At 56.4% G+C, this 24,250-nt stretch overlaps 11 protein-coding genes across 11 annotated transcripts; 6 read left to right on the top strand and 5 right to left on the bottom strand.

Moving 5' to 3' along the window:
- Window positions 1–306: 306 nt before the first annotated feature.
- On the bottom strand, window positions 307–2,588 carry LTR77_000705 (uncharacterized protein; the record flags this gene model as incomplete). The annotated part of the gene is given in 2 exon segments (XM_064797970.1): window positions 307–2,552; window positions 2,564–2,588. The coding sequence occupies 2 exon segments, from the start codon at window positions 2,586–2,588 to the stop codon at window positions 307–309; spliced, it is 2,271 nt and encodes a 756-aa protein (XP_064664204.1).
- Window positions 2,589–3,153: 565 nt separating this feature from the next.
- On the top strand, window positions 3,154–3,898 carry LTR77_000704 (uncharacterized protein; the record flags this gene model as incomplete). Its single annotated transcript, XM_064797969.1, has 2 exons — window positions 3,154–3,283; window positions 3,342–3,898. The coding sequence occupies 2 exons, from the start codon at window positions 3,154–3,156 to the stop codon at window positions 3,896–3,898; spliced, it is 687 nt and encodes a 228-aa protein (XP_064664203.1).
- A 917-nt stretch (window positions 3,899–4,815) lies between these two features.
- On the bottom strand, window positions 4,816–5,914 carry LTR77_000703 (uncharacterized protein; the record flags this gene model as incomplete). The annotated part of the gene is made up of 2 exons (XM_064797968.1): window positions 4,816–4,976; window positions 5,035–5,914. 2 exons carry the CDS (start codon window positions 5,912–5,914, stop codon window positions 4,816–4,818), a joined length of 1,041 nt encoding a protein of 346 aa, XP_064664202.1.
- Window positions 5,915–6,807: 893 nt separating this feature from the next.
- Window positions 6,808–10,026, top strand: LTR77_000702 (uncharacterized protein; the record flags this gene model as incomplete). Its single annotated transcript, XM_064797967.1, is given in 3 exon segments — window positions 6,808–6,974; window positions 6,994–7,129; window positions 7,171–10,026. The coding sequence occupies 3 exon segments, from the start codon at window positions 6,808–6,810 to the stop codon at window positions 10,024–10,026; spliced, it is 3,159 nt and encodes a 1,052-aa protein (XP_064664201.1).
- A 345-nt stretch (window positions 10,027–10,371) lies between these two features.
- On the bottom strand, window positions 10,372–11,441 carry RDH1_1 (short-chain alcohol dehydrogenase; the record flags this gene model as incomplete). The annotated part of the gene is made up of 3 exons (XM_064797966.1): window positions 10,372–11,046; window positions 11,096–11,256; window positions 11,315–11,441. The coding sequence occupies 3 exons, from the start codon at window positions 11,439–11,441 to the stop codon at window positions 10,372–10,374; spliced, it is 963 nt and encodes a 320-aa protein (XP_064664200.1).
- An 865-nt stretch (window positions 11,442–12,306) lies between these two features.
- Window positions 12,307–13,878, top strand: TOS4 (target of SBF; the record flags this gene model as incomplete). The annotated part of the gene is made up of 2 exons (XM_064797965.1): window positions 12,307–13,794; window positions 13,849–13,878. The coding sequence occupies 2 exons, from the start codon at window positions 12,307–12,309 to the stop codon at window positions 13,876–13,878; spliced, it is 1,518 nt and encodes a 505-aa protein (XP_064664199.1).
- Window positions 13,879–14,437: 559 nt separating this feature from the next.
- LTR77_000699 (uncharacterized protein) lies at window positions 14,438–15,637 on the top strand (the record flags this gene model as incomplete). Its single annotated transcript, XM_064797964.1, has 1 exon — window positions 14,438–15,637. The coding sequence occupies one exon, from the start codon at window positions 14,438–14,440 to the stop codon at window positions 15,635–15,637; it is 1,200 nt and encodes a 399-aa protein (XP_064664198.1).
- A 488-nt stretch (window positions 15,638–16,125) lies between these two features.
- On the top strand, window positions 16,126–17,445 carry LTR77_000698 (uncharacterized protein; the record flags this gene model as incomplete). The annotated part of the gene is made up of 1 exon (XM_064797963.1): window positions 16,126–17,445. One exon carries the CDS (start codon window positions 16,126–16,128, stop codon window positions 17,443–17,445), a length of 1,320 nt encoding a protein of 439 aa, XP_064664197.1.
- A 207-nt stretch (window positions 17,446–17,652) lies between these two features.
- BMS1 (Glycoside hydrolase 2 (Mannanase, beta-galactosidase)) lies at window positions 17,653–21,150 on the bottom strand (the record flags this gene model as incomplete). The annotated part of the gene is made up of 1 exon (XM_064797962.1): window positions 17,653–21,150. One exon carries the CDS (start codon window positions 21,148–21,150, stop codon window positions 17,653–17,655), a length of 3,498 nt encoding a protein of 1,165 aa, XP_064664196.1.
- A 252-nt stretch (window positions 21,151–21,402) lies between these two features.
- Window positions 21,403–21,768, top strand: LTR77_000696 (uncharacterized protein; the record flags this gene model as incomplete). The annotated part of the gene is made up of 4 exons (XM_064797961.1): window positions 21,403–21,417; window positions 21,464–21,504; window positions 21,559–21,627; window positions 21,681–21,768. 4 exons carry the CDS (start codon window positions 21,403–21,405, stop codon window positions 21,766–21,768), a joined length of 213 nt encoding a protein of 70 aa, XP_064664195.1.
- A 74-nt stretch (window positions 21,769–21,842) lies between these two features.
- Window positions 21,843–23,817, bottom strand: MTC6 (Maintenance of telomere capping protein 6; the record flags this gene model as incomplete). The annotated part of the gene is made up of 3 exons (XM_064797960.1): window positions 21,843–23,580; window positions 23,635–23,702; window positions 23,758–23,817. 3 exons carry the CDS (start codon window positions 23,815–23,817, stop codon window positions 21,843–21,845), a joined length of 1,866 nt encoding a protein of 621 aa, XP_064664194.1.
- Between the last annotated feature and the right edge of the window lie 433 nt (window positions 23,818–24,250).

Raw genomic sequence — 24,250 nt, 5'->3', positions numbered from 1 at the left:
GAGAGGGTTTCTTGGGTTTAGCGATGCGTTATGAGATTTGTATACACCTGCCAGGCTTTGGCCGTTTTCTCCGTGCTCGAAAAGTCACTCTGACCGGCTTGGTATATTCTTGCTAGTGAACATCGGGCTTCACCAGGGCGTCACGTACCGGGGGTAATGTGGATAGGTCAAGTCTACGTGTTGAGCTTTGTAGAAATGCTCGCAAGGGTTTTGAATGATATCCGAACTACGGAGAAGCCATCTGGCTGGTATCCAAGAATTTTGTGATGCCCAAATTATCTGTTGACCCCACCGCTCACCCAAAGGTCAAAACGTATCCTCACTGGCCTCCGCCTGAAGCGCAAACTCCTTAAGCCGCCGCGACAGCAGAGACTCACTCCGACCTCCCTGCGGACGCTCCCTGCTGTGGTCGCGCTCGAAGTTGAACGGATTTTCCAGCCTCTTGATGGGCGAGAGCGCACTGCTGCTTGGAGTTGTCGAAGACGAATGAGGCTTGTCGTACGGCTGCTCTCTGGCGTCAACGTCCATGGCTTCGCCCCATTGCCGACTGGGCGGCCTTGACTCGAGCGTGGGGAGTGTGCTGACGTGCGAGGGGAAGCTGAAGTGTGGGTTGTACTCGGTCGAAGGCAGAGACTGAGCCGTAAGCTGGCGATTGTGGGTCCAGGCGGAGGTATTTGGATCTGGCGACATGATTGACGGATCGATAGCACTCCTTCTTCGAGCATTGTCCTTTGGCGTCGCCATTAGCCCGGCCTTCGATTCTCGACCAGGTTTGTACGCGCTGTATCTCGGCTCAGGAAGCTGAATCTCGTTGCGTAGCTTCTCCTTCCCGTCAGGAACTCGATTGGCAAACACGACCCGTACAGACTTGTACAAGAAGTAGCGTCCTTTGGAAGGACAGCATATGTGCAGATGAATGAGGTAGCGCAGCATGGGCCGGTCATTTGGATCATCACTCGTATTCAACGAAGCTTCTGGCCGATCTGTGCCGAAATTCTTTCTCGAAGTGAGTGGCATGTCGATAATCGGTCCAGCCGAATAGCTGCGCTGTCGTAGGAAGGTTTTCTGTCCCGGCTCCATATCCGAAAGGTCGTAAGGTACTAGGAATAGCTTAACAGCAGTTTTGTTGGGGTTCTTGATCACGATCTGCAGCTGGCCCTGCTGTGGGATGCGGTAGCTGCCACCAGGAGGTGCCTTTGGTGATCTTGAGCGGCGCTTCTGCTTCTGTCGTCTTCGCAGCTTGGCTTGTGCATCTGAGGCCGAGTTCTCCTCTCGTGTCCGAGAGTTGGCACGGCTGCCCTCGCTGCTACGTGTGCCTTGCAGTCCTTGTCTTCGCTTGTCAGGCGAGCTCGTAATAGCAGATAGATTGTTCTCCAGGTCCACCAAGCCGACGTATGGGCTTGGCTGGTCCGCGGTGCTGGTGGCACCCGAGCTGTAGCTGTAGAATACAGCCGGGAAAGGTACGGTAACGTGAGGCGGACACCGCAAGTTAGGCTTGCAGTCGCCCTTCCCGAGCACACCAATCTGGGCCACAAAGTTGAGCGGCTTAGATGGCGTGGTAGACATCCGACCCCTCAGAATAGACTCCTCGTACGACCCGACCATAGCCGCATGTTGGAGTGGCGAATCTGAAAACGAAGGTCTCCGTGATCCAGGGCCTGGCGTTGGGGGAAGAGTTTGGAAGGAATTGAGAGATCTTCTGGGTTGGTGTGCTTGGTACGGAAACGTCCTTTCGGCGCGTAGAGGGGGCTGTCTGCTACCGCCACTTCGAGCTGTGGCGGGGTATTCGAGAGCCGATTGGAATCGCTGGAAAGATTGAGGCGAAAAAGTGTGCCGTCGAGACTTGTCAGGGCTGCGAGAACTGCGTCGCTCTGGCGGCTCGGGGGTGTCAGGTCTTGAAGCTTGCACAAGCGGACTCGTGGGAGGCTTGTAAATGAAGCTCGATGCGAGAGATGCGTTCGAGATTGCTCTAGTTCTCGCTGGCCGAACAGGTGGACGATCAGGAGGCGACTGTAGCGGTCGTGTAGCATGTCGAAAGGCAGCAGATGGAAAATCCGGCCGCCAAGGAGCTCCTGGTGATGTCGATAGTGAAGGAGCCGGCTCATCTCTGGCTGCATCACCGGATCGCTCGAATGCTGTGACGGACTGCTGCTTCTCCCTGAAGTCACCACGATGTAACGCAGACCTTGGTCTCTCGATCTGTTGGCCAATTGCGTGGTTGTCTTGTGCTTGAGAATCTGGAGTTTTCGGCCGTGATACCAAAGTATTACCGGCATCCTGTTCCGGGGACTCTGACTTCCGCTTCTTGAGCGAAGTACGAGAAGCTGGTCTCTCCAGCTCCGGAGACGTCGGCCTTGACTCTCGGCTCTTTATCCTCCTGATGATCTCCTGCCTGTCTATAGGCGCATGACTGCTTCCGTTGGCCGGCGTGCGTGGTCTGCCCGTATAGTAAGGATTCACTATGGTACTTGCAGTGGTCTGTGGAGCTGGCCCGCTCATCCCAGCTCTTGAGTCCCCATTGCTTTCTAGCTTGCCACTCTCGTCGTTCCCCACTGCAGTATACGATGACTGGCACTCGGGACAGCCATTGTGCTTTGCCATCTACCCGCTCGAAGCCTCACCGCCGGCTCCGAGCTGCTAACAAAAGGTGCAAAGCGATGCTCGCGGACTGGAGCTCAACAGTAGACAGTGCTTTACAGCACGTCTCTCGCGTACAGTTCTGCTGCTTCCTGGTGAAGATGTCGCAGGTCAAGCAAGGACGAAGGCTGCCAGCAATGACTGGTTTCAGAGTTCCTTGGTAATCCCGCGATGTCCTGGTTGGTCGCCGGTACTCGGTCGCGGAACAAAGGCTTTCAGGACTACCCGATCCCCGTGGCCCAGGGCGTGTGATAGCAGGAGATGGTGGTGGGAGGTGTTGATTGTGGTGGTGAGAGTCGACTCCGCACACGAAGAGTCATCTGACGTTGCCGCATGGTCACGGCCGTTGTGGCTAATGGCTATCGCATCGGTGCAGTGACCAACCTGGAAAGCTTGCTTCGTTATCCACACCTTGTCCCGGATCGTCCCTCCTTCGCGGGATCAGCCGTAGCGCCATTTTCTTCGACCTCAGAAATCATCCTTCACAGTACCAGATTCACTTCACGAGACAGCACGATGTCGGAGAAAAGAAAACGCACAGCAGAGAGCTTCCACCGAGGCCGTGATGAGCCAGATAAGAAGAAACGCAAAAGAGGCTTCGTGGTCGGCCCCGACAACCTCCCAGATGGCACCTACAAGCGCAAAGGCACGCATTCCTTGAACCAATTGAGAAATCTCAAGATTGAAAGCTAACAAACATGTAGCCGACAAGATCAAGCGGTCTTTGATTGAGCGTGCCCAAATCAAGAAGGAATACGCCAAGCTCAAGCGCCAGGGCAAGATCCCAGAGGAACGAGAGGAGCTTCCTGTCCCGGCATCTGCAGTTCTGGATCGCGCGAGGAAGGGCTTAGACGAGGATGGAAGCAGCGACGAGGACGACAAGACCGAGGATGACCACGCAGAGCCCACTACAGCACCCCATCCAGAACGCCAGACCATGATAGAGAAGGCCGACGACCCGCCACAGGAAGTAGCAGAGCCACCGGTCGCACGAAAAGACAAAATCCAACGCAAACCCAAGCCAGCCCCTTTCCAGCGCGAATACGATCAAGCCCAGCAGCGCAAAGCTGAAGCAGAGGAACGACGCCGCGCCCGCGAAGAGGCTGAGCGGCAGCGGCAGAGTAAGCTGGAGGAGCGGGAGCGGTTTCGGCGGGCGATGGCGAAGGCGAGATCTGGCGGACCGAATGGGCAGCGGAAGCTGGGGAGGGAGAGTAAGGTGCTGTTGGAGAGGGTGAAGCGGATGGTTGGGGATGGAGGTTGATACAAGTACTACGAGTAAGCCAGAGTAACTTGTACCACAGTCAGAACGACAACCCCGTATACGTTTATATTCGTGGAAAAACAAAATCCAGAGCCAACTCATCAAAACTATCACTTCATCCACCACAACAAAACCTGAGAACACCAAAAAGAGAAGAAGAAAAAACATAGCGCCCATGGTCCCCAACCACTCCCTCCCTCTGGCGAAAGTGTTGAGAATGCCGGGAAACCATTAACCCAACTCCCCAGACATCCGCACAACGGTTGATCAGGCCGCGGACGGAAGCGTGGTTCATCATATGGATCAACTCGCTATCCCAGGTGGCTCGTCCTAGCGAAAGGATGACAGAGCTGGTTAGAACTGTAGCTGAGATTTCTGGCGGGCCCGCGAAGCCAATTGCTAGTCGCGAGGACGAGCGATTGGTTCTTGCCATGAGAGCTAAAGTTCTCAAGAACAATTAACTAGGTGCGACCGGGCTTCCGCGGTTCTGCCGGGGACGGGGAGATGAGGTGAGGTCGTGGGAGGGGTGGGAGGGAAGGGCGGGTTCAGCCGCGTGCGGATATGAGCTGCTAGGCGATGTACGGGCGGAGGGAGAAGGGGCCATGGTTCGCTCACCTTCACTTCAGATATGAGTAACGAGGCAGCGCTCTTGTTCGGACTCTGACATTCATGGTCATTCGTTTTGGTTCGTGTCAGTCATTATGCAGTAAGAGGAGTTGCCACTTTTCCCACCCGTGAACAACCAGCGCCTCGCCAAAAACTAACATCAAATCCAGAACATGGCCGCGCAAGCTTCAACCCCTCCACAAAGGACTGAGCTCGCAAAAAATCACCGCATGACAGGAGGCATAGCTGTCCTCTGCCATTGCCCTCAATCGATTGGTGGGCATCTGCATTAGTCGTATAGAGACAGGGATCTAAGTATCCGTCACGGCTGCTGTCATCGCAGGAGCGGTCTCGCTGGTAAACGTCGCTGGTGGACTCTCCAGAGGTGAATGCTGTGAAGGACTGTGCAGTTCGCCACCTGAAGCACCTACGGTGACTGGTGGAGAAGTAGTCAGGGTCGAGATTTGGCGTTCTGCAAGACATTTTCATCAGCGAAAACTCAGATGCATAACCGTAGGACGTTGGCTTACCAAGCTCGCGTATCCTCAGCTTCAGGAGCTGGTTCTCCCTCGTCAAGCTCTGCGTCTCTGCCTGGTAGAACGCACTTTCGTCCCTTGTTCCACCCAGCAGAAAGTCCTCCGTCAAAGGACCAAGACTACCAGAAGCCGGCCGCAGGGCAGGAGAGTTGCCACGGCTGTTGGTCCCTGCGTTTGATCTGATAGTCGATGACTGCCTTGATAATGAGTGCGGGCGGTTGAAGTGGCTGTGCGCATGCGGCGAGGCTCCTGAGATCGACGCCGAAGGAGGGGAAGACTGCTCCGTGGCGTTTGTACCCGGAGTGAGCAAGGTAGATGGAGGGGTAGGAAAGCGTGTTTGGTCGGTTGATGTAGGCGACGGGTCCTGTGGGTTCTGTGAGGACCGCTGAATCTGCGCAATCTCGTTCTGCTGGATTCGTATCATCTGCAGTAGCCTGTTGACCTGCGCCTCCTGCTCGTTCTCCAGTTCCTGATGCAGCTCGCCAAGACTGGGTTGTCTCTGGTGATGCGGATCCGCCGTGTTGAATGCGAGAGATCGCCTGTCAGTTCTCGGACTCCCGCTGCTGCTTCCGCGCGATTCCTGCAGCTCGCCGGGTGCGGGGGCTGTGGGGTCGTTGAGGGTGAGGTTGTTCATGAGGCTTGATCGTCTGCGCTCCAGACCTTGGCTATTGCGGGCGGGTGACGCGCCGCTCGGAGACCGGTGGAGGCCAGCGTTGATTGTCGCGGCAGCCTGCAGCGAGGAGAGGGTTGGGGAGCGCGGGGATGGTGGGCTGTTTCTGAACACGTCTGCGCTCGTGATTGATATCCTGCGCGGGCGGGAGGACTGCGGGGAGCTCGAAGCGGAGGGTGGCAGCGAATTCAGATCGGGCGGCATGTCGTATGGCTGTGCTACGGCTGCGTTTGTGGGAAGAGGAGGGTTGCGCGGATCACGAGAAGAGGTAGACAGTTTGGGTAGGACAAAGAGAAGAGGTGGTGGTGAAAGAGGAAGTGAGCTCGACCAACCAATCATCAAAGGCCCGTGTTCGTGAGCAGATGCACAATGGCTCGTCTCGTCCCGCAGCGGGCATGTGAACAGCGCAACGTTCTTGCTGGCGTCTCGTCGTGGGAGCAAACGACGAACATTTTCTGTCGTCGTCTTACACATCTCATAATGAATGTCGTCCGGCGGGAAGAGAAGAAGTCGCAAGCCGGGAGATCCCGCTGCCCGATGTCGCCCCGCAAACACCCATGCCCAATGGCTGCTGACACGCTCGCACGCCCCTATCCAACGCTCGTGCTCCTTTTTCGAAACAGCCCGTGGCCAACGCCTCCTTCGCTTCGCATCCCACCATCCCACCGACGCGGGCGGACAGGGGGGCTGACACGCCCACCAAGGAGGGGCAATCTCTTCGGTCGCAGCGACTCGCTGTTTGAACGAGCGAGACGAGATGGGAGGGCAAATTCAGCTGCCACAAGACGGAAACGATGGTAGGCTAGCTGCTGAAAGAGGGCAATCAATCTATTGCCCATCAATTGCTCGTTCAACTTCCAGGGGTCTGTTTTCTAGGTCTCTTGTCTAGCCTTGCAGGTGCATCAATAGACGATCAAAATAACAAGGCCGTTCCCGACCAACGGCCTCCCTGCAGCAGAACTTTACCCATAACATCGGGTTAGGCGAACTAGTCAGCAGCAACCTGCATCTCTGGGGAGACCCGGGTGGACTCGGTAGTCGAATCTAATCTGCGAACTACGGCGACCGTTTGCTGTAATGACCGTCCAAGCTTTAGCATGAAGAAGGAAATGGTGGATGAATCGGAGATCAATGGACCATCCACCATCACGCGATCGTACCTTCGACTCCAATTCTCAATTCCTCGTCTGATCAAGTCCTCGCTGGATATCCACGCCGGTCAAGAGACGTGCCGGAAGACCAACCTCGAGTCCACGAGCCCAATGTCGCCTTCTCCAGACTAGGAAGCAGCCACAGAACGCCACCGCGTACTTTAATCTGGCGCACATCGCGGACCGGCCGCGTGCAGGGAAGACACGAAACGCGAACTGCACCCTCCTGCGGGACTCGAGTACGCTGCCGTGGCCCCAAATCGACCCGGTCAGGGCCCGCCGTGGTCTTTCCTTTAGATGGAATCGCAGGTCATCGACCTTGATTCTTCCGCAAGCAAACGACTTTCACCCCAGGATACCGTGGACTGGCCCTTGAACTCTCCCGCCTCATCAGCTACAGAATCCACCCGCAAGAAGCGACAAAGCCTTCGCCTGCGGCCGTCGCAATATTTCGAGAATGCAGAGCCGCCATCGCCTTTGAGAGACACGTCTCTTCGATCCGAGTCCAGACCGAAAGCGCCCAAGATGTCGCTGTTCAACCTCTTCAGCCGACCCAAAGTCGAAAGGCAGCGCGGTTATGCTGAGCGCGGGCTTGATGTACCCCAACCACAGCCCGCGAAGGACTTGAGGAAGACTGCTTCGACCCCAAACCTGTTTGCGAACGTCCAACAAGACAACGAGGCTTTGACGCAACATTCAGCACCGTCACCCGCAGCGACTGCGCCTCCTCGATCGAAGTCAAGGCTCAAGTTTGCCGAAGCGACTAAACCAAGCTTCCGAGAAGGCAAGACAGGACCATTCGAGCCACCCCCGCTCTTTCAAGCATACCCTCAGTCGATGAAAGATGGCTGTCTTGGAGTCTCGACGATGTCGGTGGAGACGGCCATGCACAAGTCGAAAGGCAGGAAAGTGGAGAAGACGGACGAGAATTCCAGCATTGATACCAGGCGGTCCCGAGCTACTCTAAGACATGGCAAAGACGACCTGGAGCTGCCGCGCAAGATCTTTGTCCTTGTCACTTCTGGGTACTTGCTACAATACGCCGAAACTGGCCCATCCAACAGGCTACCAGAGAAGATACTGCATCTCAGTAAAGACTCGGCTGCCTTCGCCTCGGATTTGGTGCCTGGAAAGCACTATGTGCTCCAAGTCTCTCAGGCAGTGGACCAACAGGGTGCTATGGTTGCGAACTCCGGATCGATCTTCTCGAAACTTGGTCTTCGAAGCGCAGCCGCACGGCGGATGACCTCGGGATTTCTGCTCGTCCTCCCCAGCGCCAAAGAGATGGAGTCCTGGATGACTGCGATCAAGCGAGAGATTGTCGACCTCGGTGGACAGGACACAGACCCTGATGCTGCAAAACCGATCACTCGCGCTCCAGAGGCTGCAGACGCGCTCAAGAAGACGCCGAGCCATCGATATCAGGTCAAGCGAAATCCGAGCAAGGTCGACAGGCTGACTTCGCCTACCAAGGAACCAGATCTAAGCCTCCCGGAGTTGGAAGATGATATCGATTCGGACACTGACACTGCGACCATCGATGGCATTGAAATCGAGGCGTCGAAGCTGGACGATGACAGCAAGGAGGTAGCTCCCCGCAAGCGCGCAGTGTCTGACGTTCCGTCGATCTCGTCGTCTGCTGCGCATTCTGTGGATCAGACACAACTCAACAACATCCGGAATAGCGAAAGCAACAGCGCTCGTACTTCACATACTTCCCAGGCGGGCACGTTTTCATCGCCAGTAGCCACATCTCAGCCCAGTTCAATCGCTGGATCACCACCGGCGGAGAAGCCGCTCGCAGTGGCAGACACGGGCGAGCAGCCGTCACCACAGAAGAGCAGTGGCAGGTCACTAGCTTCGTATAGCATGAACTGGAGACGATCAGGCGTTCCTTTGGCCATGCACAAATCTGGCACTCTTCCTCCTGTGCTTAACGTCTCTCCCGGCAAGCCCAAGTTCGCTGTTATCGAGGAGTCACCGATAACAGGGAAGAACCCTCCGCTTCCAATCAATTCTTCAATCAAGGTTCCTTCACCCAAGAAGAACCTAACAGCAGCGCGCAGCGAGCCGAATCTTCATGTTGCTTCGCAATTCAACAACAAAGGCAACTCGGAGGTACCTCCACCGCCTCCTGTGCCATCCGCCCCACCAGTTGCAGGGGCAGGTCCTCCTCCGCAACCTGAGACAGCCAAAGCCGTGGATCAACCTGCTGAATCTACGCAGTCACAGAGCAACGTACCTCAGCGACGAATGTCGCTTCAGCCCCTGGCCACACAGCACTCAGTTACACGACCACCTACATCAAGGCCCATAGATCCGAACAGAGGCAAACGAATATCATTCAGCATGCCCTTAAAGATCAATCCATCTGGCATCCACTCTCAGCCCGACTCGACTGGCAACAACAGGCGTGCGTCACAACTCCACGACCCCGACACTGCCGGCGAAAGCCCAATCGTGCATACCCTGACTGCGAAGGTCGACGGCTCTCAACCATCGGCATTCTCAAACTGGCCGTCACCGCCTCCCTCGACAGCACTGCCTAACACACCGACACCAAGATCAAGATACTCTCTGGTTCCAGCCCCGACGACACTACCAGCCATACCAGTGCGACCAGCACCATTCCCAACCGGCCTTCAAACCCACAGCGCACCCGCCCAACCCCACTCGAACACCAACACCCTCCGCCGCCCGGCAAGCCTCCAAGTCCGCTCCGACTTCGCCCCCTTCCTCTCCTCCGTCCGCAACGCCCAAACCGGCCAGATCGACGCCCGCGCCATCCCGATCCGCGGCATGAAACCCTCGCGCTCCGCAAGCAACGTCGCTCAACTCGCCACCCACTCCCGGGGCTTACGATCCACCACCCCGACCGTCCCCGAGGAAGCAGACCAAGCCATGCCCCTGCCCGACCGAGCCCTCTCACCCAACCTCCCCCGTCCGGGGTCCAGGACAGGTAGTCGACGAGGGCTCAAAACGCGCTCATCGCTGCCGGAGCTGGACTTTGGCCTTCCGGTCGTCGGGCTGGGTCCTCCCGCTCCTCCGCCTAATGCGCCCTTACCTCCGCCTCCACCGGGCTCGAGGCCGACGAGTCCGAGTCAACACGGGCAGGTGACGAATGGGATTGAGGCGGTGGCGGGGTTGGGGATACGAGTTTCATGAAATCTTGCCGAGCGAAGGGATAAGGATTGTATTCTTATGCGATGTCGGGATGTTGGGGTGTTGGGATATGCATGATGGAATCGACATGGGATGAGCGACATTTTTGTGTTTTGGAGAAATGATACCCTGTGAACATGTAATGTCTTGAGTAGCAATCGGTGCAAATGTATCGCTTACCATGTCGCTCTCTTTCTCCCCTCTTCGCTGGACGGGCCATTCCAAAGCTCGGACGTCACATCGATATGTACAGTACATGGCGGTGGCTGACACCATGATCATGCAGGAAAACCCCACCTTGCCGGGAAGACGTTGTCAACAGAGTTGCAGAGCCCATTACCCCTTCCCCTACGCAAACGGCTTCGTCTCCTTCTCACACCACTCCAAAAACTCTTTCTGCGCCGAGCTGTTCCTCACATCATCCCTCAGCTTCACCTGCCTCCCCCACGGTCCATAATACGCCCCCTTCCCCTCCTCCTTCCCCGCCTCCTCCGCCCATCCAGCGTACAACTCGGTGTACGCACCATACACCGGTTGATACAACATGAAGCCCATGAGCATCGTGCCCACCGAAGGGACATGGCGCTGCAGTTCGCTCTTCAAGTTGCCCGGGTTCCAGGAGTTGCTGACGATACCGTCCTTGCTGTGCTCCGCTTGATACCCTTTCGCGAGCAGCACGTTACCGGCTTTCGACTGCGCGTAGTTGACGCCGTTCTGGCCGTGGACTTTAGGGCCGGCGGACTCCATCACCACGCCGTTGGTTGGTGAGAACAGCGTAGCCATTGACGCGGCCCACGTCACGCGGACGGAGCCTGGCGGGCTGGAGGAAGCGGTCTTCTGGAGCAAAGGCGTGAGGAGCTTGGTGAAGAGGTAAGGGCCGAGGCAGTTGGTGCCCATTTGCAGTTCGTGGCCTTGCGAGGCTTTGGATCCGTCTGGCGGGACCATGACGCCGGCGTTGTTGGTGAGGACGTCGAGGCGTTGTTCCTTTTGCATGAAGGAGTCGACGGAAGGTTTGATGGAGGCCTGGGGATGGTGTCAGTACTGTGGCGAGAGGGAAAGGTGGTCTGCTTACCAGATCTGCCAGGTCAACCTGCAGGAACTCGAGACGTCCGTCAGAAGATGGGTGGGCTTGCTTGATCTCCTCGATGGCCTTGTCTGCCTTGTCCTTCGATCGACCAGCGAGGTATACTGTTCCGTTCTTGGAGTAGACGATCTTTGAGAGCTCTTTGCCACCTGCCATTATCGCACGATTAGCAATAAGAAGACACGATCTGAGACTCCAACAACCCACATCCTGCGTATCCTCCCGTGATGATGAACACTCGTCCGGCTTGGTTGGGAAGATTCTTCTCGGTCAGAGATGGTGTTGGAATGAAGAAGCATTGCCAGAAGGCGTCGGTGTAGTCTGCGATGGTCATGATGCCGGTGACTCGATTCTGATGGATCCTAAGTAGCTATCGTCGATGGTGTGTCGTTTGAACACTTGCGGTCGTAGACGTACTCGCAGTACTTATCTGGCCCAAGAAGTCTCAATCCGCACTAAGGTACACAGGGTTGGGACGATTGCAAAGCTGGGCTGGTGGCAAGTCGAGCAAGTCTGCACAAGTCGGCGTCTCGCATCCGGCACCCTCTTTATGATATGACTTCCTTCAATCTATCTTTTCCCAATTGCAACACGGAGGCAATGGTAGTCCTATCGCCGTGTCACACATGTAACCTGCATCTGCTCAGCGCTAAAGACGAGATGGCTAAGATCACTGACTTCCCATTTCGTGATGCGGGGCACCACTTCCCGACCAATGGCTGCAAACCATCCCACCTCCAGCACGTGACCAAGTGAGATGCGAACCACAAGGATTAGACGTCCATACTGATTCTTCAACAATGGAATCTTCTGTGTCATCTCCTCACCCTCAATCGATTCTGCGGTGTGTAGAACATTCAGTACATGTGTAATGACACGCTGCTGCATGAAGAGCGCGCGGTGTTGCTTGCCGAAATCTTAACGCGCTACGAGGTGCTTTGACCTTCCAGCCGCGACCCAAGTTCCTTTCCTTTGCGGCCTCCAGACGTGACCGACCTTCTCATTGACACTCCTACACCATGTCTCGAGTGACCTTATGATCATCGACCACCAGCTCCTCCTTTAACGCACCTCCCTGCACCTCTACACGCCAATATCAGACCGTCGACGCGGGCAGGCGAGAAGCAGGTCTCCGGCCTACCACCGCGTCTTCGACGTGCAGAACGCACTGCACCGCCTAGCTACAGCTCACAGCAGGCATGGCAGACTCAGAGCTGCCAGGAACCAGTGCAGTGCAAACGGCAGAAGCTGACAATGCAGCACCGCGTCGACCCTCGCTGCTGCCCGCATGGGAGCCCTTCTCATCCTCACCGGGCCTGCCACGAGCGGCCAAGCGGAAATTCGACGATATCCTAGACGATAGAAAGTACTACCCTACTCCCGTACCGACCTCCTCGACCGGCATCCTGCCCTCCTCACCTCCACCTCCACCGCCAGCGCGTCGGACGCGTCCTGGACTCCAACGCACGGTGTCCGCCCTCTCCGAACGCGCTCCTCTGGGCGACGTGCCTTCTCTCGACCTTCCTGCCAATGGCGAGCCATTGCTCATGGGACGTTCGAGCAACTCTTCCGACTACCAACTCTCCGCCAACCGCAACATTTCACGCGTCCATGTACGCGCCTCATATCACGCACCGGACCTCGAACATCCGGCTGGCAGGGTGGAAGTGGAGTGTCTGGGGTGGAACGGCGCGAAGGTACATTGCAAGGGGAAGATCGTGGAGTTGCCAAAGGGCGAGATCTTCGAATCAGACAGGCCGTTGGCGCAGATCATTGTCGACGTGCAGGATACGCGTGTGATGCTGCGGTGGCCGAAGGAGCCGTCACGCGAGCCGCCTTCGCTCGAGTCGAGATCGCCATGGGCGCTGGAGTCTCCTACGAAGCGCAGAACCATCTCGGCACCGCAGTTCGCGTCCAGCCCGCCTGCCATGCTGCCGCCGCCACGTCTTCAGTCGCCCATCTCGCCCTCGCCCTTGCACGCCACCTTCACGTCAACGTTCCGCGCCGATCAGGAAGAGGTCCAGGTGTATGAAGATCATGATTCCGAGGAGGACGCACCGCACGATCCAACACCTGAGCTGCCTCCTCCAAGCTCCCCACCGGTCCCGCTGACCACATCCGAGAGCAACCTGGCCAAAGCTTCTCTATCATCCGATTCCGAGGAACTTTCAGAACACGACGAAGAGAACGACCCGATCGTGCACTCCTTCGGACCGTTCGGTGAGAACATCCTCTCACGATTCCAGTCGTTCCAACCAGGCTCGCCGGAGAAGAAGCGTAAGCCGCTGAAGGCGTCCACCAACTCGCCAGTCCGTAGCACATCCTACCCGAGGCCAAGCTCCAGCCCGATCAAGAACCACGTCATCAACCAGCTGGCCTACTCTCGGATCCACGCACTACCTCTTTCCACCATCCACAGCAACCTGCCAGCCGAGCTTCGTGGCGCAAAGGCCAAGCCGTCGGACACTGAGAACCGCAGTGTGCTTGCCGCATCGGACCTCAAGACCATCCTTGACGGCATTCCATGCGTTGGTGAGATCAGCCGTGAGGGCAAGGACGCCGCTGGCAAGCTGCTGGAAAGCGAGTTCTACTACGTCCCGGAGATGGATCCTGATGAGATGCGTCGTGTGACGGTGACCCAGAGTCTCGGCAAGACCTCCATTCGTGCTGCGAGGAAGCAGCATAAGGTATGTCATCTCATCTCGTCCTCTTCGGGTATGTCATGCTAATACAGACCCCAGCAATACTACTGGAAGCGTCCGCGTGTATGAGCTTGCTCGCTGTCCGTCCCAACAATGTACCGCATAACGATCGCGACCCGCGATGTATGCACTGCATCTCTGCAACTGTTTCCCTTTGGTTATCACGGCCGGCTTCTCTTCACGCGTTCAAGCGATCGCAGGCGTTCTGGGTGTGCTCATGGGAGCGCATGGCGACTGTCTGTCGCTTACGGTCGAGCGCTACGGCTGGCGGGGTTCTGCTCTGCGCTTACTCGGCGCTTTTGCTACTTGTGTACTTGCTTTTGTTCGGCGATGGCGTTGTATTGGGTAAGCTGCGACGATGGCATGGCGGGCGAGGGTAGAAAAGTTGCTGCTGTTGTCGTCGGGTAGTTGAGAAATGTCACTTCAAACTCACTCTCACTTCGAAGATGCAGGTGACGTTGACTTCTACCCCACGTTTCTTGGCGCGGCTATAACGGCCATAATATTATAGCTCGAGCGGAAGTCGTCCGATGCAAGCATCACCACTGTTGCCTTCCTCGAGGACTTCAACAAAACCTCTCTCTCCTTTCCTTAACGCTGCCGGCAGCATTGTATCAACACTTTAATAATGCATCTCCTCAACCTCCCCCCTCTCCTCTCCCTCCTCGCCCTCACCTCCGCCCTCCCTCGTCCCACACCCGCTCCCACACCCCTCCCCCTCATCATCTGGCACGGCCTCGGCGACCGCTACGACGCAGACGGCCTCCACTCGACCGGCGACCTCGCGAAGAAAGTCCACCCGGGCACATACGTCTACTACATCCGCACCGACGACGACGGCAACACGGACCGCAGCAATACATTCTTCGGCAACCTGACCACCCAACTCGACGACGTCTGCGAAGCGCTCAAACTCGACGCTAAACTCCTCGACCCTTCGGATCCGGATGGCGGGATCCGAGTGGATGCGCTGGGGTTCAGTCAGGGCGGACAGTTCCTGCGCGGATTGTTGGAGAGATGTGATGGTTTGAGCATGCGGTCTCTGGTCACGTTCGGGAGCCAGCACAACGGCATCGCGGAGTTCCAGACCTGCGGGCGGTTTGACTTCGTGTGCAAAGGCGCCACGGCGCTGGTGAAGGGGAACGCGTGGACGGAGTATGTGCAGAATAAAGTCGTGCCGGCGCAGTATTATCGGCCGTTGAACGCGACGACGGGGATGCCGAAGGAGGAGTATTTGGAGGGGAGCAATTTTCTCGCGGATGTGAATAATGAGCGGGTGAATAAGAGTGAGGGGTATAAGAGGAAGATTGCTTCGCTGGAGAGGTTTGTGATGGCGGTGTTTGAGGAGGATGTCACGGTCGTGCCGAGGGAGAGTGGGTGGTTTGCGGAGGTTAACGCGACGAGTGGGGAGGTCACGCCGCTGAGGGAGAGGCAGATGTATAAGGAGGATTGGCTGGGGTTGAGGGAGTTGGATGAAAAGGGTGGGTTGTTCTTCGAGACGGCGCCGGGGAAGCATATGGAGTTGTCGGATGAGGTGCTGCGGAGTGCTTTTAAGACGTATTTTGGGGCCGAAGGGGAGGCGTCGTCTGGTGGTCTATTGGACGGGACGATTGCGGGCGGCAGGTTGAACAACGACCAGCAGATGTTAATGCAGGATGATCATGTGTTTGGCTGTGGCGCGGACGAAGCTCAGGCATGGTGGGACTCGTTGACCTGGCTTGAACGTCGCCAGTTCGAGTGGGAGGCAGTCTGGAAGCCTTGGTTGAGAGGGGAGCTGGCGCCCTTGAGGGTGTATGACAAGGATCACAAGAAGGTCGATCTGCTGTAATATAGGTATATACTTCATGTCACCAGTATTTGAAGCAACATGGCAAGAAGTGCTATGAATTCTGCGCACAATACTGTGGAACACTACGAATGTGTGTGAGATTGATAATGTGACGGATCACATTCACCCGGCGACACACGCGTGGATACCGCGTGCGCTTTTCATGATCGGCAAGGCGGGGCTGGGAGTGGCAGTAGCGATGGGTGCCCTGGGTGTTTCGAGCACGCACACCATTCATACCGCGACCGTTATCGTCGGTCCCGTTGGTGGACGATTACCTCCAGTGCGCACAGTATTGCTATCCATTCAGACAGTACACTCATTGTCCGTATTTTACTGCCTCCTTCCCTCATTCACGCGTGAGATCGGAAGAGAACCGCGTCAAGCGTGATCGATAGACCGCTACCACCCGTTGTCGCAAGAACGACGTCCTCCACGTCCACCACACAGTATATCTTACAGGATCGCAGACTCGGCCCAGGAGAAGCATGGAGACATATTCATCAGTCTACCCGACGACACCACAGACGCAGACGTCGCATATGCGCAGTTCGCAGTACTCCAACCCCGCCAAAGCCGCGACGCGTGCGCTGCAGCAGCAATCCGAATCGCAGCAGAACCATCTCTCCGCCCCGACGTCCCAGGAGTCAATTGCCAGCTACCAGAGTGCGGCGAGCAGTACGCAACCGAGACTGCAGACGAGCAGCAGCAATGCTTCGCAATTGACCGGCTATACCGATGTTACCTCGCCTATAACTTCGCTGCCTGAGCAGGGTGATGGAGGGCGGTTTGGTGCGTCGAAGCCGCTGGATCGACGCATGCGGACGCCCGAGGAGAGCAATATGAATGGCATGACGGGGGATAGCTACGCAGTGACCAGCCCGATGAGCGTAGCATCACCGCCGTCCGTCAACGGCACGAAGAGAACAGCGAGTGGACATGTCAAGAACGCGCCGAGTCTGCCCAGCACACCACTCACAACCGGCCGACCACGAGGCGAGTCAACATCGTCGACGAGCAGCAGGGCAGGCGAGCTGGCCAGAGACCTGAAGACGCGTCTCGGCTACGCCATGGCCAAAGTACAGAACGGATGGGAGCACAGGAACATCCACGAGGTCGAGCAACTGGCCGCACACAAAGTCTACTCCACCCACCGCCACAGCATGTCCCACTCCGACTCCAGCCGCCGCCCCATAAGCGCCGGCCTAACCAACGGCACCGCCAACCTCTCCATGAACGGCTACATCCAAAACAGCGCCGACCACCCCTCCAAACGCCACTCAGGCCACTACACAACCCACCTGCCCTCCTCCAGCCAACCAACCCCCCGCCTCCAACCTGCTCCCGACATTCGTCCCACCGCCCAGCACTCCCTCTCCCAACCCCTGCCCTACGCAAACCCCACCCACACCTCCGCAATGTCCCCTCCCCGCACCCCCACAACAACAACCACCAGCCAAACCCGCCCTCGCCCCGCAACCCTACGCACAGAAACCCAAACCGCCGAGGCCGAGCGCGACGCCCTACAAGCCCTGTTCCAGCTCGGCTCGCCGCACGCCTCGCAGCAGGCCTTCTCTGGCGCTGTGCGGAGCCACTCGTACCAGAATGGCAACGGTAGTGGGCATGGATACAGTCAGAGCCAGGCGAGTTCGAGTCAGGCGAGTCCGTTGCGGAGCGAGTTCGGGTTTGTGGCGGGGACGCCGGCGACGCCCAGACGGGTCACGTTTGCGAGGAGTGAGAGTGATGTTTCTTCGTCTTCTGCGCAGATGGAGGGAAAGGGGGAGGGGGAGCAGGTAGAGGTGCGGTGATGACTTACCTTCCTTCCTTCCACAGAGGCTTGACCGGGGCATGGACGTGGACGTGCGTGTGGAGGCTTTGGTGGGCTTACGGCGCGGATTGTACATACATGTATCCGCTGACGAACGACGAAATGGATGATACCCATTGACGCGAGCACTACAGGAGACCATAGTCAAATACTGCTCTATCTCCTCTACCGCACTTCCGCAACAACCCTAAGTCTTCCTCCTCTTCCCACCCCCCTCACCCTCCCCATCAGCCCACCCCTTCCTCTTCCTCCCCTCCTTCGCCCAAAACCGATCCCGCTCCTTCTTCTCCCTTTCCTTCTTCTTCTCCTCATTCTCCCGCACCTTCTCCCTGTACCCCACCTTCCGCTCCTCCTGCTTCTTCGCCCTCTTCTCCACCTTCTCCTTTCGCAGCGTCATGACCTGCTGCATCAGCCTCCTCGCCACCTTCTCCTCTCCTCCCAACACCACCGCGCGTTTCTGGGCGTACGATTGCTTGTTCTGCGGTTTCATCTGCGTGATCTGCGATTTATACGGCAGGTCGGCGCGGAGTTTGCGCGGCACGCGTAAGGGGTTGAAGTGCCTTTCCGCGCGTTCGACGGGGCGGTAGAGAGAGTTTTGGTCTTTCGGGGTGGGGAGGTTCTGTTCGGCCCGGATCTGGCCGGTGAGGCGCATGCCGGACCAGGCGTCGGCGGTGCCGCCGGCGGTGGTGTCCAGGAGGTTGGTGACGGGGTTGTAGAAGCGGCGGGGCCGGATGGGGTACCAGGCGCGGAGGAAGATGATGTCGCTCATTAGCACTTTGTCCTCGAAGGTTGCGCGAAAGTGACCTTCGGGTTTGCTGAGAGCTTTCTTGATCTGTCCGCGGACACCAGAGACGGTGCGGATGGCTGCGCCTTCGAACTTGGCGATTTCGAGGGCGGAGGAGAACATGTCTTTGATGAAAGCGGTGTTCTTGAAGATCTTGTAAGGGTGGCCTTTGAGCTTCAACTTCTTGACGATCTCGGTGCCTTCGTCAACGTTCAACACGACTCCTGTAGCGGCGATGCGGAAGCCGGGGTTCTTGTTGCTGAAGCTCTGCACGCAGCAGAAGCCGGTGTTGGGTGTGGCCAGCGGGGCATAGATAGTGGCGAAGCAGTGCATGTGCTCCGGTGTGTACTTAAGCATGCGATTACGCGTGCGGTTGTCGGAGGTGCTGTAAATGGGAATTGATTGGAAGCGACGCCAGCCGAGGGAGAAGATGAGCGGGTCGTTGGTCTTGAGGATCTTCTTGTGCCAGCGATGGCGCTTGATGCGGACTTGGACATAGCCCACGCGCTCTTCTGTCGGTTGCAGGCCGCCGAGGAGGAGAGGGAAGCGAGGGTTGTAGTTCGCGACGAACTCATACGGCACGTTCGTCAAGGTCAGTCTGGCGTAGGTTCCAGCTTTATAGCCTTCCGCTCGCACCCGTGAGATGTCGTCGAGGCTCTCGAACTCCTTGCGGTTGATGTCCTGCTGCTTCTGCAACAATGCCTTTTGCGCGTCGTACCACTCGTCTTCGCCATATTCGTGCTGTTCGTCTGCACCGGAGGCTTGACGATTAGTGTTCTTCGGGTTGAGGAAGCCTTCTCGGTCTTCTTCTTCGAACCGTAGCTTCAGCTCTTCTTTTCGCTTTGCGTTCTTCTCTCGTTCAGCTTCTAATGAGTCCGGCTCCTCACCAGCCGCATCTGTTTCAGCCTCCAAATCCTCGAAAGCGCCGTCACCTTCGTCATCATCGCCATCGGCATCAAGATCGTCATCGTCCTCCTCAAGCGCTTCAGCGTTGGCGCCAGTCACTCTCGTAGAAGCGAACCGATGGCGCAGAGCTTCGACATTGTCGTCATTCGTCCACTTGTCTTCAAGGGCTTCATAGTCAAGCATTGGGATCATGCGATCTTCGTCCAAATTGGCCGTGTCCTCTCGTCGCTTGAAGAAGCCGTCATCTTGCTCGCCGTCCTTCTCCAACGCTTCACCTTGGTCCTCTCCACGCCACTTCTTGATGACTTCAGCAGTAGATAGCATATCATCGTACATCATCTTCGCCAGCTCCGCTACCCGATACGGGCGTCTTCGTCCATGAAGTTCTTGCGCGCGCTCTGCAAGCTGCGATTTCCATCTCAACTCGCCTTCATCGTCTTCGTCAAAGTCCTCTCCATCAACGATTTCTCCATCACCGTCTTCTTCGAAACCATCAGCATCGCCGTCCGCATCGTCTGCGTCCTCCTCGCCAGAGATGGAACCCAAATCACTGTCTGAATCTGCAAAAGCAACGTCACCATCGACCTGCTTGTCTTTCCGTGCCCTGCCGATCTTCTCAGGCGCCTGTTGTAGCGCCTCCAAGTCCGCATCGTCGTCGCTCTCGCCACTTTCAAACCCTTCGTCGACCTCATTCTCCGCCTCTTCACCGTCCTCATCTTGATCGAGAGCGGCTGGTTGCCGTCGGTTCTTCCGGCCAGTGTTGTCAACATCATCGTCCTGGACCTCTTTCAGTCGCTCGCCGCTGTTGAAAAGGCTGATGCCTCGATCATCTTCACCGAGCATTCTGCGTCCACCTTGCAGACCCACCACCATTTGTTCGCCCAGACCTCTTTCAGCATCCTCATCCTCCAAGTCAAATGTGTTGCTTTTGATGTCAATGAACACAGCGTCCTTGTCAACCAGCACGCCACCTATATCGCTCATCGGAGCGTAGATGACCTTCTGCTTCTCGCCTAAACGCCGTCTCTTCTTGGACCCATCAGCTCTTTCCTTGGCTTGCTGGAAGTGAGGTGTCGGACAAGGATCAGGCAAGGCCTCAATCTCCCCAACTGAGAGATCTCCAACACCAGGCACATGGACCCTAGCATCGTGACTTGGAAAATTCGTTCCTCGTAGGTATCCATAGAGAGCGACCGTCCGATCACATTTCGGATTCTCTTCCATCTGTGTAGGTGGCGTGATGTCCAGCATTCGATCTGCGACAGCATAGGGGTGCGAATTGCGCCAGACCAGCGGTCGAGGGTTCTTCATAACCGAGAGAAAGCGAGACAAGTTCAGCACCTCGCGATCAGGATATCTTCCATTGATGATACCACTGAGGTAGAACAGCTTGGCACCTTGGTACAACTCACTCCAAAATCGATGCTTCAGCCTTTTCTTTTGCGCCTTCAGAGTGTCCTGTTTCCTGAACAGATCCAGATGTGTGAGGATGCCGAAGACGTTGCCAGGCATACCGGTGCTCGAGAGTACCGACAAGAACTCCATCGTCTCCATCTCGAAGCCATAGTTGCCATCGATCATGAGTAACACGATGTCCACGACTTTCGCCACATCTATGCCACTCGCCAGACTGTCGCTCGGACACTCAATAAATGTAAGTCGTCTCCTCTTGCTCGTGACAATTGTGATCGGTCCTCGAGGGTCGGAGATCGTCTGCTTCGTATATCTTCGCACCAGGCTCTTGATCAACGTGGTCTTGCCCACACCTGGCGGACCTACTACTCCTACGACCAGAGGTGGCGCCTCTTCCGGTAGTCTGTCGACCAGCGGGACGTGTAGTCTCTTCTCGCGCACATCGTGGCTTCGCGCTGCTTGCTTGGCTAGTCGTCCTGGAGCTGAGAAGGCGAAGGCTTTCGGATTCGGCTGGCTGGTGTCGTGCTTCTTCTTCGGCTTCGAAGGGCGATGCGCCCGGTGTAATTGGTCTTCACCCGCCATGTTGGGCCTTGCGATGTTCACCAAGAGACCTTGATCTTCAAAAGCTCGAACTCTCAAAAAGTTCGACGATCGATAAGATGCAACCCGCTGTTCGGATCTACCCTAGCGCCGATCATATGCATGGTGACGCGCAGGTCAGCGGCAAGACCAGGCTTCCATTCATCAAAGACATTTGCTTCTTCCTTCTACAACACAACACAAGCCACGGTGTATCAACTATCCAGACGATCAATCCGCAGCATAACAACCAAGATGCCTTCTATCAACGTAAGTATTCCACCGAGTTTATTTCAACAGTCCTAACGTGTCCTAGGTGTCTCTGAAGGAGGGTGCTGGTGCAGATAAGCTCGAAGAGTATGTAAAGAGTATCCTCAGATGGTGCAACTAAAAGCTGACCAGACATGACAGAGCAAAGAAGAACGTTACCGATCAAGGTGGCAAGATTACGCACGAGTTCAAGCTTGTCAAGGGTTTCACGTACGCTGCTCTATCAGCGGCAAATATAACACTGTACTGACATGTCATCACAGCGCCGATATACCAGACGACAAGGTCTCGACGCTCCAGTCCAACGAGCACGTCAACTACGAGCAAGACTCCAAAGTCACGACCCAGTGATCAACCACAACCAACGACGACACGAGCATTGGGATCGTATCGTTCGGTAGAATATGTATGAATCTAATCAAGTCTCATGACGGCACTCCCTCATAGTCCCATCCATCATCGCCTTTCCTTCTCCTTCTCGCCCTCTGCCGGTTCGCAGCACACTTGACGAACACGGTCAAAGTCGCCAGCACAAACACTATGATACTAGCGACCACCGGCACCACCACAAACCGCCCATTGTCGTCCTGCTGCAGATATGGACACGAAGCGTTCTGGCCCACAACCCAACACGCTTTGGCATCCAGGTCGTTGAAGTTGATCCACAGCAAGCTGTTATCATCGAGGTCATTATTGTCGATCCTCTCCCGCCACGCGTCGAGCAGATACCGGTTCTCGAGCGCTGTGCGCGGCGTGTCGAATGTCGTGCCATCTTCACACGTCATCCCGGCTTCAACGTAGTTGGTGTCGGAGTCGCTGATGGACCATCGGTATGGCTGTCCGGAGGTGAGACAGGCGCTGTAGTGTCTGTTCTCACAATTCTCGACCTCCCAGTGCCCGGACTCTCCGTTCAGGACTGCGCAGCGGTTTGAGCTATCTGGATCATCAGCATCGTGGTCTGTATTGTTGCGTGGCTGTCCTTCCGCCCAAGACCAGATGGTGCTCTGCACGAAGGCTCCGTAGGGCTGGAAGTTCTCGTCTGCCGTACTTCCACCGAGGGTTCTGTTGAGTATTGGCGAGATGCCGCATCTTGTCAGGTCGGTCACGATGTCAAGGTTGGAAGCCAGCCCAGACACAGTGCTACTGTTCAACGCAACAGTCGCCCAAGAGTTGTTGCCCCTGCTGACAGCAGTCACATCGTCATCGAAGAAGCACCCGCTTTCCACTTCATCTGAGTCAAACTCCACCGAAACTGGTTCACTGAGATAACCAGGGCTGAAGACGGTCGACGAGTTGGCTTCCAGATTGTAGCCCTCAAGCTCTGAGTCAATCGAACCAATGCCGACAAGAAGTCGCTTCGCCTGCGTAAACTCGACAAAGCTCTCACCCGGCCAGCCATTCGGCGTGAAATAGTCGCTGGTGCTCTTGTCGACATCAAAGTAGGAGGATTCTGTTTCTCTCGAAGGATTAACGCCGAACCAGCTGAAACTGGCATTGAGATCCGCTCGTTGGTCCGCTAGACCGCCCGGGCTGTATAAGTACTCAGAGATGTTGGTCGTCGGACCAAGCAAAATGGTGCCCAGGCTGTTGTTGCCGTGCGGTAGACTGTCGCTGATGTCCGGGAGTTCCCCGTCTGCTCTAGCAGCCTCATGTAGGTTGAAGATGAGGTAGCTCACGGTGGAGTTAACGTTCGTTTGTGTCGAGTCGAGATGGGACGAGACTACTTTCAGCAGCAGTTCCAAGTTGGTCGACGCAGTGCATGAGTAGTCTCCCAAATCAATGGCTGTACCAGACCCAGCTGCGGCGGTGGGGCTTGCAGACCCAGCTGTTGAGCTGATGGTGACTGTCGTCGAGGGCGGTGGTTCGGTCTGAGTACTCACTTGCGTGGCGGTAGACGTGAGTGTGAGCGATCTGGCGGAAGCGTCTTGTCTCGCGAAGACATTTACCGGTCCCTCCCGGACATCACCTGGCCGGTCCAACGTCCCACGAGGAGCTGATCTCCGTGAAGTGACTGCACCGAGCTGGACAGGACATAGGCTCCATAACTGCCGGCTAGCGTCCCAGTAGATGTCTACCTCGAACCTCTGGAAGCCGACGGCAAGTAGATTTGAGATACACCTGACCGCCGAAGCCTCTTCATAGCGTTGGTTCGCGAAACAAGCACTGCACAGAATAGGAACGTTAGGGGAAGTCGGTAGTCTTGATATACGGACTTACGATGTAAGTACTACGCCGGGGACCGTGACATAATTTATGGGCACCTGGAGGGAGAGATCTCGTTGTGACTATGTCAGATGTCAGCTCTACGTACTCGCAGTCGCAGCACGGTATTCTTCGTACCAACTGCCGGGTAAAGGCCGTTCCAAAGGGGATCGCGTTGTCGTCTGGAGAGTATGACATGGAAGGATGGCGAAGTGGGCGCGTGTTTGTCGGGATCAAGGAGCGATCATCGTTGATCAAACGCGCATCATAGCAGTGATCAGACGAGAGTAGAAGCTCCAGTTACTAGACGATGATACTTCTCGAGATGGATTGATGGTGTGAGATGCCTTACACCAGGCTGATCTCGCAAGACGTGCTTGACGTTAGACCCCTGTCGACTTTCCAAGATGGATGCAACCAATCACGAAGCTAGCATTCCGACGTCCACCTTTGAGACGAACAACACAGGAATCCCAGAATTCGATCGAGGATGGACATGGATCATCTTTTTGCATCTCACAGAGCTGAAGCGATGTACCCAGCTTGACTGATAATCTCAGTCAGGACCGTCAGTTTCTAGCAAGGGAGTACCCTTTGGAGCCACTCCATCCACAGTCATGTTTACTCTGCA

The sequence above is a fragment of the Saxophila tyrrhenica genome (assembly GCF_035928015.1).
Source record: "Saxophila tyrrhenica strain CCFEE 5935 chromosome Unknown scaffold_1, whole genome shotgun sequence".
Taxonomy (NCBI): Eukaryota; Fungi; Ascomycota; class Dothideomycetes; order Mycosphaerellales; family Extremaceae; genus Saxophila; species Saxophila tyrrhenica.
This window is presented reverse-complemented; position numbering and strand designations above follow the sequence as displayed.